Here is a 14,811-nt window from a genome sequence, read left to right as displayed (position 1 = left end):
AAGGCTATTCACTGTAGTGTCATTTATAATTAAATATAACCAGGAGGAAATTGTGAAGCAAATTCCAGTGCACGAACAGAATGGAATATGAGTCAGTTATTCAAAATTATGTTGGATAAACAATTCTATGGAATACTATATAAAACAGAACACAGTATTTTTTTTAAAGAAACAAAAGTGTTAGTTACTCAGTCATGTCCGATTCTCTGCAATTCCATAGACTGTAGCTCATCAGGCTCCTCTGTCCATGAAATTCTCTAGGCAAGAATACTGGAGTGGGTTGCCATTCCCTTCTTCAAGGGATCTTCCCTACCCAGGGATTGAACCCGGGTCTCCTGCATTGCAGACAGTTTCTTTACCATCTGAGCCACAAAAGTAACTTAGAAAACCTTTCCTTGACTTCACAATGCCCACCAGTTGCCACGCTTTATCTTGTTTTCCACTTACAATGAAGTATCAGGACTGCCTGTGCTTACTCTCTCCAATTCCTCATCTTCCACCTTCTCTCATTCCTATCAAATTTCTACCTATAATATCCCATAAAATTTGCTCTTTAAATGATTTCTTTATGGCTAAATCCAATGATGAACTTTCAGTTCAGTATGAAACTGATCTAAATGAAAGCAGCACAAGTTTAGAGACCTGAAGCAGGATATAAATCATCTGCACAAGTCTCAAACTCCTGTATTACTCATGTGCAAAACAGACTCAAACCATCACACCAAAGGCTGAAAGAACTGAACTGAGATTTAAACTGCTATCCACAGAAGGCAAAACCCAACTTAAAATCAAAACCAAACCAGACTGTGTGTTAATACAAAATATCAAACATTTTCCAAAGGACACATAATAGTCACATCATCCAGAATACAATCCAAAATTACCTGACATACAAAAACAAAACAGACAAAGAAAAAAAGAAAAATGTGACCATTTCTCAAGGGGAAAAGTCTACAGATGCCAATACTCATATAATCAAGATGTTTAAACTATCACAGGGTCACTGTATCCATGTTACATGAGATAAACAGAAATACATTCAGTTCAGTTCAGTCGCTCAGTCGTGTCCGACTCTTTGCAACCTCGTGAATTGCAGCACGCCAGGCCTCCCTGTCCATCACCAACTCCCGGAGTTCACCCAAACTCATGTCCATCGAGTCGGTGATGCAATCCAGCCATCTCATCCTCTGTCATCCCCTTCTCCTCCTGCCCCCAATCCCTCCCAGCATCAGTCTTTTCCAATGAGTCAACTCTCCGCATGAGGTGGCCAAAGTATTGGAGTTTCAGCTTTAGCATCAGTCCTTCCAAAGAACACCCAGGACTGATTTCCTTTAAAATGGACTGGTTGGATCTCCTTGCAGTCTAAGGGACTCTCAAGAGTCTTCTCCAACACCACAGTTCAAAAGCATCAATTCTTCCGTGCTCAGCTTTCTCCACAGTCCAACTTTCACATCCATACATGACCACAAGAAAAACCATAGCCTTGACTAGACGGACCTTTGTTGGCAAAGTAATGTCTCTGCTTTTAGAAATTACTAAAAAGACTGAAATTTTCGGTAGAGAAATGGAAACTATAAAAAGGAATTCAGTAAGAATTCTAGACCTGGAAGATACAATATCTGAAATAAAAAAATGAAGATGGGTTCAATAGTAAAATGGAGATAACAGAGGGAAAAGTAAGCTTGAAAAGAGATTAAGAGAAACTATCCAATCAAAAGAACAGAGAGGAAAAAAAGATTAAAGGAAAAAAATGAACAAGACCTCAAGAACCTATGGTCACATACATGTTTGTGTTGTGTGTATATATACATATATACACACACACATATATGTGTGTATGTGTGTATATTATATATATATACACATATACACATTTGAAATTTGGAGACCAAGAAGGAAAGAAGGAAGAAATAGGAACTAAAAAATTATTTGAAGAAATAATGGCTGAAACATCCCAAATTTGATAAATCCTCAGTCCTTATTTCAGTTGCCCAATGAGATGCATCTGTCACAGCTGATCACTTCCTGTTCGCTGACATCTTTTCTTCACTTGACTTTGAGGTTATTACAGTCATAGAGCTTTCAGCCTACCTCTCTGGCAACTCCTCCATGGTAACCACAGCTCTCACTTCTTTGACCTATAAACAATACATAGACTTTGGGTCTTTGGACTCCAGGTACTCTAAGCTCCAGGTACTCTAACTTAGGTGATCTCATCCAATGCCATGGCTTTTTAAATAACATCTATGTTCTGACCCCTTCTAAATGTGTATATATATCCAGCACAGACCTCTCTTCCAAACTCCACATTCATGCATCCAACTGCATACTCCCTATCTCCAAGTTAATATATGATAGCTTAAATTATCAGTCCCAGAAAGAACTCCTGATCTTCTCCCATCTCACCCAAGCATGTTCCATCTAGTCTTCCCCATCCCATTTCACGGCAACTCCATCCTTCCCAACTGCTCCAAGCCTAAATCCCTATAGTCACTTTCAACCTCTCTTTCATAAAACCCGTATCTAATTAGATGGGAAATATTGGCTCTATCTTCAAAATATTTCCAGGGTTTGAGCCTTTCTCATCACCTCTGCTGCCACTACTCTCAGCCAAACTTCTATTATCTCTCACCTCAAATATTTCAATAGCATCCTAATTGTCCTCCCTGCTTTCATCCTTGTTGTCCCTCTATGGGCTTTTGTTTTCAAAGGAGCAGCCAGAGTAATGTTTAAAAATCTACATTGGATTATATCATTCTGTTCTCAAAATAGCTCCTCAACTCAGAATATAAGCCCAAATCCACACAACTGCTTATAACACTTTCCACAATCTGACACCCTCCTCAATACTGACAAGCACCTCTCCCCCTCCTCTAGCACCTCACTTCTCTGACCTCACTAACCACAGCCACCGGTGTCTCCTCTCTTTCACCACTCTACTTAGAACCCTGAATGAGTCAGATGTGCTCCTAGCCCAAAACCTTTCAGCTTGCTCTACTACTTATTCCTGGTATACTTTTTCCTCAGGTATCTTTCTGGTTGACTCCCTCATGTTCTTCAGCGCTTTGCTGAAATGCACCTTAAGAGAGCCAAACTCATTGGAAAAGCCCCTGATGCTGAGAAAGATTGAAGGCAGGAGGAGAAGGCGGTGACAGAGGGTGAGATGGTTGGATGGCATCACCAGTGAAAATCAGACATGGACTGGGCAAACTCTGGGAGGTGGTGAGGGAAAGGGAGCCCTGGTATGCTGCAGTACATGGGGTCGCAAAGAGTCAAACACGACTGGGCGACTGAACAACAACAAAGCCGATGAGCAATGTTGTGACAGTTTCAGGTGAACAGCAAGGGACTCAGCCACACATACATATGTATACATTCTCCCCCAAACTCGCCTCGCATCCAGGCTGCTACATAACACTGAGCAGAATTCCATCTGCTATACAGTGGGTCCTTATGGGTGATCCATGTTAAATACAGTAGTGTGTGCATGTTCATCACCATCTCCCTAACTATATCTTAATTACCAGAAAAGTTATGTTACAGAATAATAGAAATGACAAGGAACAAAGAGGAGAAGTTACCAAGTAAGGTAAGTCAGTAATTATTACTACAAAAAGATTGTAAGTACTGAAAGTATTACAAAGAGACTGAATTCAATTTTAGAAAAAAAGAAAAGGAAGGAAGGAAGAGAAGAGAGAAGGAGGGAAAAAAGAAGATGGGTGAAGGAAGGGAAGGAAGAGGAAATAAAGGGAAAGAAATAGGAGCTACAAAGCGTAAGTAACTAGGGACATATGCATGAGAGAAAAACTGGAAGCCTACATATCAAAATGGTAACACCTGCATTCTGTGTTGCTAGAACTATGTTTGACTTTTACTTACTTTCTTTTGGGGGACCAGCAAAAATTTTGTTATAAAATTAGGAATTTTCCCCCTTCATACTACTGAGGTTTTTTTCCCCACAATATTCGAATTTTATTTTTTCCTGAGACTGAGCCATGAAAATTCAACCTTTATTATCAATTGAGTAAATCTAAACAACTTTCTATGCAACTTAAATTCTTGATTCCAGGTTTAAAGGAGTAGTATTAAGCCATTTAAAACATAAAATCAGCTAATAAAAATGATTACCTCAACTTGTGCTTGTTGCCTTGCTAAAATTATGTTAAAAACATCTAGTATCTTCTCCAAGTCCTATAAAACAAAGGGACACTTGTAAACAAAGAAAATGGTCATTAAATTTTTTTCATATATATTTCTAGGCTTATTCCAGTCCATGAACAAACAGTATCTGTGATCTAATGAAAGTGTAAGTATAAATTTGAACAGATATTTGGCTTTTACATTTTTACATTTTGCAATGTGAAAATAGTTTTGCAAAAAAGTAAATCCTCGTTAAATATGAAAGTAAGAATTTTAATGAAACCAAAACAATATAGAGACAGCCATACATGCAAATGGAAACAAAAATATTTAAGAGGGGGACCTGTTTTAGGTATTGGCCTTATGGTTGTTACTTTGGACTCCCTCTTCTCCATGCTATTTTACAATCATTATACTAAAGTCACCTTAATAAAATACAAAATTTAAGAATGTAAAATTCTTCAAGTCAAGTATGCCAAAGCAGAAACTGACTTGGGGAATTTATGTAAGGGGAATCTAATATGTACTGGATGACCTATTTGTCAGATGTTCTATCTGTTATTTCATGCAATTCCCACAAGAGTGTAAGATACATACTATCTCCATTTTATACATGAAAATAACAGATCTAAGATGTTGAGAAAATTGATGCTTTTCCTAATATATAATACTAGTGATTGTCATATATTTCAGAATAACAATTAATTCTTTACATTATGAATTTATGGCAAAAATAGTGATATAATCAAAACCAGATGATATTCAGCAAATTAAATATTTAGTACAGTGTTTTTCTGTATTTCAAAAGCGGGTAAATAAGACCCCTATCTTAAGGAATAAGAACTATTTTTTTTACAAATAAATTATATATTTAGTACAGTGTTTTTCTGTATTTCAAAAGAGGGTAAATAAGACTCCTATCTTAAGGAATAAGAACTATTTTTTTTTACAAATAAATTATATATTTAGTACAGTGTTTTTCTGTATTTCAAAAGAGGGTAAATAAGACTCCTATCTTAAGGAATAAGAACTATTTTTTTACAAATACTCTGAACTCTTAAAAAAAAGCCACTAACAAAATAAACAATACATATTTAGCTAATAATAATTACATACTCAAACAGCTCTGATACTGATTTTCTAAATATTATTATAAAAACTAAACACGTTTCTCCAAATAGTTTATAGTAGGCTGATATTAGCAAGGTATTTTTAAAGGGAAAAAACAGGTAAAAACACTTTGCATTTTCCATACAGTTCTCTCAAAAAGAACTCAGTATTGTTCTTCCTAAAATTGTCTTTAAATTTATATCTAGAAAAATTAATACTTAAGGATGATTTAACAAATAACACCTTCCCAATACATGCAAGATATACCTGAATTTGTTTCTGTATTTCTTCTGGGACTTTAGTCTGGGTTAGCTTATTTTTATAGGCACTTTTATAATTCTTGAGCAATTGCCTGTGTTTTTTTATGTTACTCCATGACCACATCCGTGTATACCTTCTTATATGAACTTCAAGAACAGAATCGATTGCATATTTCCACCTGTAAACCAAATTTTGTTAATGCACATTGGAATATGAAGGTTTAAAAAGCAGGAAAACAGCACTGACATTTTACAGCTACACTGTTACTTATTTTGTTCTTATTAACTGTATTCTTACAAAGGTTCAGCCATAATATTTCAGTTCCCCAATACTTCAATTCTCTGACTTAAATACATTATGAAATAAGCAAACCATTCCAGGAAGAGGGTGTGTCAAAGCAAAATAATAAAGACACAAAATGACATGCTGTGTGAAATTAATAATATCCCAATATATTTGTGACACTGAGTTCACATGCATGACTGAAGGGCAATATGATCAAAAAAATGTTGAAAGTCTTGAATGCTGAGTTAAGAATTTAATCTAGGAGCAAGAGTACAGGAGAATGTGTTTATAAAAAAAGTAACAAGGACATAATATAAAAGCCCTCTAATGTCTATTAAAAAAAAAAGTGGCTTTGTTACATGTCTTTCAAGGTCTGTTAGCTCTGAGAGTTCCTAATCATATGATTACATAAAATATTTTTTTAAAAATTCTAACTTACCATTGTCGACCATTGGTATGAAGTGGTAAATAAGGCTTATATTTTCTGTAAGGAGCATTTCTAACCATGTAATCCACTGACTCCAAAAGGTCGATCATACTTAAGTACTATAAAAACAAAAACCAAGTTACATCTGTTACATCACAACATGGATAAATACCAAATTTTATTATATTTTCTGCCTAGTGAGATTTCAAATTATCTGAACAATGAATACCATAGCTGCTTGGTAATTCAATAATATATTTCATCAAAGTTAAGAAACCACCAATTGTAAGATAATATTAAGCACTGCTGATTAAACATCATACCACTAATAATAATATACATGCCATTTTCAGATATATTAAAGTGTGATATAAATGTAAATCTTAGAACCAATGAAATACGGTATCTGTTACTACTGACATGAAACTCGCTTAGTGCTAAAACCAAACATACTTTCCTCTGGACCATCATTTCAAGTAGTGGCAACCTATAAGCTAAGTTTCCAAATTGCTCCAGGGAATTATTGCATAACTAAAGCAAGATAAAATTATTTAACCACCAATACAAACAACTCACATGGAGGAAAACACACACACACACAATGAGAAGATAAAGAAAGGAGAGGTCTAACCTAAGAGTAACCAGTACTTATCATGTGGATAGCATGAACTTAAATGTATTTGTAAGTGTAAAACATACTCCAAATTTTGAAGACTTAAAAAATAAAAGGATATAAAATATTGTAACAATTTCTAATTTTGATTACATGTTGAAATGTAATCACCACTTCCCTGGTGGCTCAGATGGTAAAGCCTACAATGCAGAAGACACGGGTTTGATTCATGGGTCGGGAAGATCCTATGGAGAAGGAAATGGCACCCAACTCCAGTTCTCTTGCCTGGAAAATCCCATGGACAGAGGAGCCTGGTAGACTACAGTCCGTGGGGATGCAAAGAGCTGGACACAACTGAGTGACTTCACTTTTCACATGTTGAAATGATAATATTTGGGTAGGTTAAGTTAAATAAAATGTCATTAATTTTAGTAATTAATTTCTTCTTTTCTTACTTTGCTAATGTAGTTACTATAAAATTTAAAATTCCACATATAACTTGCATTATATGTGTACTGGACTGCACTGAGCCAAAAGTTCAATTAACTATAAAGCCCTCATCCTCCTTTCACTTCCAGTTCTCCAAATTAGTTATTGAAACTCCTTAGGTACATAACCAAACTTGAGAAACAAGTAAAGGAAAAAAAACTGACAACACAGCTGTTCTAAAAATTAAGTAAACAATATTTAATGTAAGAGTGTCTGCTATTAAAATCTGAGGAAGGAAAATAAAACCATTAAAATTTTTCATCAAGAACTGGGAATTAAATGGAACCATGCCATATACTATAATTTGGTAGGATTCTCTACCAATAAGATGAAAATCATAAAAAATGAAAGAAAACTATTTCTTATATTTGGTATTTATTTTAAAATAATACATATAATCTATTTTGAGGAATCAAAACTCAACAATAACAAACCAAAAGAACCACCAGAGCAGTGAAGAAAGAACAGTCACAGAGGACAAAAGCTGTTGAGATTCAAGGCTACTCAAAGCTGGAAGTCCTTAAATGAATCTTACCTGAGGTTTGGTCAGTTCAATTGCAATATTTTGTACTTCTATGTTCCAATCAAGTTTAGGTGTTTTGAGCTCTGTTTCTGCATAAGGATTCATGTAAAGTTTTGCAGAGGCTGATATTGGCTGAAAAACTTACACAAGATGGGAAGACATAAGATATGTTTATATGCCCTTACCTATGAAAAACTGTAAATAATTATGAGAACACTGTTACCTTGAAAGTAAAGAAAAATCATCAAAAATATATTTTTAAAAATATTAAAAAAAAATAATCACCAAAAACTACTTAAGCACCTATTTATCTACATAATCGGAGAAGGCAGTGGCACCCCACTCCAGTACTCTTACCTGGAAAATCCCATGGATGGAGGAGCCTGGTAGGCTGCAGTGCATGGGGTCGCTAAGAGTCGGACGTGACTGAGCGACTTCCCTTTCACTTTTCACTTTCATGCATTGAAGAAGGAAATGGCAACCCACCCCAGTGTTCTTGCCTAGAGAATCCCAGGGACAGGGGAGCCTGGTAGGCTGCCGTCTATGGAGTCACACAGAGTCGGACACGACTGAAGTGACTTAGCATAGCATAGCATATCTACATAATAAGAATTCCCAACTCAATGGTAAAAGTAGAATCTCCAAGGAGGAAGATTGTGTTCTATGCCTCTAAGTAAGAAATGCACAAAATATACACAATCTAATCTTGATTATTTACAGTCTATGTAAAACTATGTTTCTCTTCCTTGCTGCAAGATATTTAATGATTTTATTATTCACTAAAAGTACTAATACAGGGGTATGGATAAATTGGGACATTGGGACTGACATATACACATTACTATAATATATAAAACAGATAACTAATAAGGACCTACTGTATAGCACAGGGAGCTCTGCTCAATACTCTGTAATGGCTTATATGGGAAAAGAATCTAAAAAAAGTGGATATATATATATAGATAGATAGATAGATAGATAGATAACTGATTCACTTTGGTGCACACATGAAACTAACAAAACATTGTAAATCAACTATACTCCAATAAAAATTTTTTTAAAAATAGTCATTATTGCCTGAGATGCCCCCACAAAAAATACCAATACAAGACAGGAAATAAAACTTGATTAACTTTCATCTTATTTAATCATAGTTAGAATTTAGGAACAGAATCATGAATGAAATTCATATTACCCAGAAAAAATTACCTACTACTTTATAATTTTCAAATGACTATTACATATATAGTTTTAGACTCAAAAGAAGACAATATTCTTGAAGTTAAGTAGTATAAAAAAAGAGTATCAGGGAATATGACAGAACAAAAAGTAATGTATTAAATTATAATTGTGAATAGTATTAAAATTATATAAATTGTGATATCTTATAGTATTTATAATATACAAAAGATCATATAAAATTTTTTAACTTATTTAGAGGTTATTTATAATTGAAACATGCCCAAGAATAAAGTTGCAGATTTTTCTAAACAAGTTATTTCATGAATGAAACTAAATGCTCTGACAAACTAACAGCATCTGAAAGCTTTACCATCATTAAACAGGCATGCTTGTGGACATAAAGAAAAAGTGCCAACTCTCATATAAAGGCAGTTAGCTATAAAAGAATAAAAAGAAAACAACAGTGAACCATAGTAGTATGGAATACAGAAGAACATGGGCATAAAAACTGAAACATAACGAGGTACACTAAATATATACAAAAGAATTTTAGAGGCGGTCCTAAAATGGTGGAGGAATAGGACAGGGAGACCAATTTCTCCCTCACAAATTCATCAAAAGAACATTTGAACGCTGAGTAAATTCCACAAAACAACTTCTGAATGCTGGCAGAGGACATCAGGCACCCAGAAAAGCAGCCCATTGTCTTCGAAAGGAAGTAGGAAAAAATATAAAAGATAAAAATAGAGACAAAAGAGGTAAGGACGGAGCTCCATCCCAGGAAGGGAGTCTTTGAAAAGAGAGAAGTTTCCAAACACCAGGAAATACTCTCACTGCCAAGTCTGTGGCGAGCCTTGGAACCACAAAGGGCAACATAACCCGGAGGAAAAATAAATAAATAATTAAAACCCACAGATTATGAGCCCACCTATAACTCCCTGAGCGGATAAGCAGCGCAGACACCTGCATCTGCCACTAGCAAGCAGGGGCTGGGCAGGGAGGCCCCGGTTTGCATTGCTTAGAGTAAGGACCAGGCCTGAATGCCCCGAGGGCAATCTGAGGGAACTAACTTGAGATAGCAAACCAGATTATGGGATAGCTACCACTCAAAAAGCCCTAACCTAAGACACCACCAGGCCCACTCACAGAACAAAGGACTGAGCAAAGCTAGCCGGCTGCAGGCCGGCCCATCCCCCTCCGGAAACAGGCAGGCGAGGGCAGCCAGAGCCGGAAGGAGGCAATCGCAGCCCCAGAGAGGCATTATCTACCAAACTGCAAGGAGGCTTCATGCTAACCAAGACTTCTTGGGATTCTGGATAGTCAACATCTGCCGCAGAAGGTGCGCCAGTTGTACACCCAGAAAACTGAGCAGCAGGGACGGGGGAGGCGATAAGTTGCAGCCACCACGCTCGCCCAACACCTGGTCACCTGAGCTGCTCCGACCTGGGAAGGGCACAAAACGCAGGCCCAACCAAGTCTGCGCCTCTGAGAACTACCGTGTACCTGAACCTGAGTGGCTTAGACCTGGGAAGTGCACACAGCCCAGGGCCGGCCTCAGACAGTTCCCGGCACAGCAACCTAGAGCCTAAGCAGTGTAGACAGGGAAAGCACACATGTCGTGAGCGGGAGCAAACCAGTGTGGCTGAGACACTGCGAGCACACGCCAGTGTTATTTGTTTGCCGTGTCCCTCCCTCCTCACAGCACGACTGAACAAGTGAGCCTAAAAAGTGTCTACCACCGTCCCCTGGTGCCAGGGCGGAAATTAGACATTAAAGAGACTAGCAAACAGAAGAAGCTAAAACAGAAGGAACCTCCTTGGAAGTGACAGGTGCAGTAGATTAAAACCCTGTAGATAGTACCGACTACATAGGAAGAGGCCTATAGATCTTGAGAAATATAAGCCGGATCAAGGAACTATCCAAAAATGAACTGAACCCACACTGCCCACAACACCACCACAGAAAGTCCTAGATATATTTTTACTATTTTTACTATCATTCAATTTTTTTTTATTTTTTATTTTTAAGTCCTCTATTACTCCTCTAATTTTCATTTTTATAACCTACCACTACTTTGCCCCCCACAAAAAAAGAGACCCTATTTTTAAAGCAAACTTCATATATATATATTTTATAATTTTTGTGACTTTTTTTTTCTCCTTTTCTTTAATATTGTGTTTTTGAAAATAAAACCTCTACTCTAGATTTTTAATCTTTGCTTTTTGGTATTTGTTATCAATTTTGTACCTTTAAGGACCCAATCTTCAATACCCATTTTTACTTGGGAGCGAAATTGCTGGCTTGACTGCTCTCTCCCCCATTGGACTCTCCTTTTTCTCCACCAAGTTGCCTCTATCTCCTCCCTCGCCCTTCTCTTCTCTACCCAACCCTATGAATCTCTTTGTGTGTTCTGGACGGTGGAGAACACTTAGGGAACTGATTACTGGCTGGATCTGTCTCTCTCCTTTTGATTCCCCCCTTCATCCCCCTGGCCACCTCTTTCTCCTTCCTCCCTCTTCTCTTCTCTGTATAACTCCGTGAACATCTCTGAGCAGTCCAGACTGTGGAGCACACATAAGGAAGTGATTACTCTCCTCCTTTAATTTCCCCTCTTCTCTCCTCTTTTGATTTACCCTCTTCTCCTCCTGGTCACCTCTATCTCCCTCCTTCTTTTCTTCTCTGTGTAACTCTGTGAACCTCTCTGGGTGGCCCTCACTGTGGAGAAACTTTTCATCTTTAACCTAGATGTTTTATCAACGGTGCTGTATAAATGGAGATGTCTTGAGGCTACTGTAAAAATAAGACTGAAAACCAGAAGCAGGAGGCTTAAGTCCAAATCCTGAAAACACCAGAGAAATCCTGACTCCAGGGAACATTTAATCGACAGGAGCTCATTAAATGCCTCCATACCTACAATGAAACCAAGCACCACCCAAAAGCCAACAAGTTCCAGAGCAAGATATACCACACAAATTCTCCAGCAACACAGGAACATAGCCCTGAGCTTCAATATACAGGCTGCCCAAAGTCACTCAAAACCCACTGACATCTCATAACTCATTACTGGACAATTCATTACACTCCAGAGAGAAGTCCAGCCTCACCCACCAGAACACAAGCTTTCCTAACCAGGACACCTTGAAAAGCCACCCTTACAACCCCACCCACAATGAGGAAACTCCACAATGGAATTTAGAAAGATGGTAACAACAACCCTGTATGCAAGACAGCAAAAGAGACACAGATGTATAGAACAGTCTTTTGGACTCTGTGGGAGAGGGAGGGGGGAAATGATTTGGGAGAATGGCATTAAAACATGTATAATATCATATAAGAAACGAATCGCCAGTCCAGGTTCAATGCAGGATACAGGAAGCTTGGGGTTAGTGCACTGCGATGACCCAGAGGGATGGTATGAGGAAGGAGGTGGGAGGGGGGTTCAGGATGGGGAACACGTGTACACCCGTGGCGGATTCATGTTGATGTATGGCAAAACCAATACAATATTGTAAAGTAAAAAAAAAAAAAAAGAAAAGAAAACACATGTTGATAGTTCTCATAAAAATAAAGCGTGCAAAACCATAAAAAAAAAAAAAAAAAAAAACTCCACAAACTGCCAGAATACAGAAAGGCTACCCCAAACACAGCAATATAAAAGAGATGAAGAGAAAGAGGAATAACCAGCAGGTAAAGGAACAAGATAAATGCCCACCAAACCAAACCAAAGAGGAAGAGACAGGGAATCTACCTGATAAAGAATTCTGAATAATGATAGAGAAAATGATCCAAAATCTTGAAAACAAAATGGAATCACAGATAAATAGCCTGAAGACAAGGATTGAGAAGATGCAAGAAAGGTTTAACAAGGACCTAGAAGAAATAAAAAAGAGTCAATATATAAGGAATAATGCAATAAATGAAATAAAAAGAACACTATGGAGGGAACCAACAGTAGAATAAGGGAGGCAGAAGACAGGATAAGAGAGGTAGAAGATAGAATGGTAGAAATAAATGAAACAGAGAGGAAAAAAGAAAAGTGAATTAAAAGAAATGAGGACAATCTCAGAGAGTTCTGGGACAATGTTAAACGCCCCAACATTTGAATCATAGGAGTCCCAGAAGAAGAAGACAAAAAGAAAGACCATAAGAAAATACTTGAGGAGATAATACTTGAAAACTTCCCTAAAATGGGGAAGGAAATAATCACCCAAGTCCAAGAACCCAGAGAGTCCCAAACAGGATAAACCCAAGGCAAAACACCCCAAGACACATATTAATCAAATTAACGAAGAATAAATGTTAAAAGCAACACGGGAAAAACAATAAATAACACACAAGGGGATTCCCATAAGGATAACAGTTGATCTTTCAATAGAAACTCTTCAGGCCAGGAGGGAATGCCAGGACATACTTAAAGTGATGAAAGAAAATAACCTACAGCCCAGATTACTGTACCCAGCAAGGATCTCATTCAAATATGAAGGAGACATCAAAAGCTTTACAGACAAGCAAAAGCTGAGAGAATTCAGCACCACCAAACCAGCTCGCCAACAAATGTAAAGGATATTCTCTAGGCAGGAAACACAGAAAGGGTGTATAAACTCGAACCCAAAACAATAAAGTAAATGGCAATGGGGTCATACTTATCGATAATTACCTTAAATGTAATGGGTTGAATGCCCCAACCAAAAGACAAAGACTGGCTGAATGGATACAAAAACAAGACCCCTATATATGTTGTCTACAAGAGACCCGCCTCAAAACAGGGGATACATACAGACTGAAAGTGAAGGGCTAGAAAAAGATATTCCATGCAAATAGAGACCAAAAGAAAGCAAGAGTAGTAATACTCCTATCAGACAAAATAGACTTTAAAACAAAGGCCGTGAAAAGAGACAAAGAAGGACACTACATAATGATCAAAGGATCAATCCAAAAAGAAGATATAACAATTATAAATATATATGCACCCAACATTGGAGCACTGCAATATGTAAGACAAATGCTAACAAGTATGAAAGGGGAAATTAACAATAACACAATAAGTGGGAGACTTTAATACCCCACTCACGCCTATGGATAGATCAACTAAACAGAAAATTAACAAGGAAACACAAACTTTAAATGATACAATAGACCAGTTAGACGTAATTGATATCTATAGGACATTTCACCCCAAAACAATGAATTTCACCTTTTTCTCAAGTGCACAGAACTTTCTCCAGGATAGATCACATACTGGGCCATAAATCTAGCCTTGGTAAATTCAAAAAAATTGAACTCATTCCAAGCATCTTTTCTGACCACAATGCAGTAAGATTAGATCTCAATTACAGGAGAAAAACTATTACAAATTCCAACATATGGAGACTGAACAACATGCTGCTGAATAACCAACAAATCACAGAAGAAATCAAAGAAGAAATCAAAATATGCATAGAAACGAATGAAAATTAAAACACAACAACCCAAAACCTGTGGGACACTGTAAAAGCAGTGCTAAGGGGAAGGTTCATAGCAATACAGGCATACCTCAAGAAACAAGAAAAAAGTCAAATAAATAACCTAACTCTACACCTAAAGCAACTAGAAAAGGAAGAAATGAAGAACCCCAGGGTTAGTAGAAGGAAAGAAATCTTAAAAATTAGGGCAGAAATAAATGCAAAAGAAACAAAAGAGACCATAGCAAAAATCAACAAAGCCAAAAGCTGGTTCTTTGAGAAGATAAATAAAATTGACAAACCATTAGCCAGACTCATCAAGAAACAAAGGGAGAAAAAT

The 14,811-nt window shown here is 37.1% G+C and overlaps 1 protein-coding gene across 5 annotated transcripts in view; it reads right to left on the bottom strand.

Annotated features, from left to right (window-relative positions):
* The window catches only part of VPS13C (vacuolar protein sorting 13 homolog C), a 181,570-nt gene that overhangs the window by 125,432 nt on the left and 41,327 nt on the right, over positions 1-14,811 (bottom strand). For all 5 annotated transcript variants that reach the window (XM_027553850.1, XM_027553846.1, XM_027553847.1 and 2 more), the window contains 4 exons: positions 7,861-7,988; positions 6,236-6,342; positions 5,518-5,689; positions 4,129-4,191 (listed from right to left, as the gene is read on the bottom strand). In XM_027553850.1, the coding sequence (XP_027409651.1) occupies positions 4,129-4,191; positions 5,518-5,689; positions 6,236-6,342; positions 7,861-7,988 (470 nt within the window). The remainder of the gene's footprint in view (positions 1-4,128; positions 4,192-5,517; positions 5,690-6,235; positions 6,343-7,860; positions 7,989-14,811) is intronic.

The sequence above is a fragment of the Bos indicus x Bos taurus genome, chromosome 10 (genome assembly GCF_003369695.1).
Source record: "Bos indicus x Bos taurus breed Angus x Brahman F1 hybrid chromosome 10, Bos_hybrid_MaternalHap_v2.0, whole genome shotgun sequence".
Lineage (NCBI taxonomy): Eukaryota > Metazoa > Chordata > Mammalia > Artiodactyla > Bovidae > Bos > Bos indicus x Bos taurus.
The sequence above is the reverse complement of the archived record's forward strand: the minus strand, read 5'-3'. Positions and strand labels throughout refer to the sequence as shown.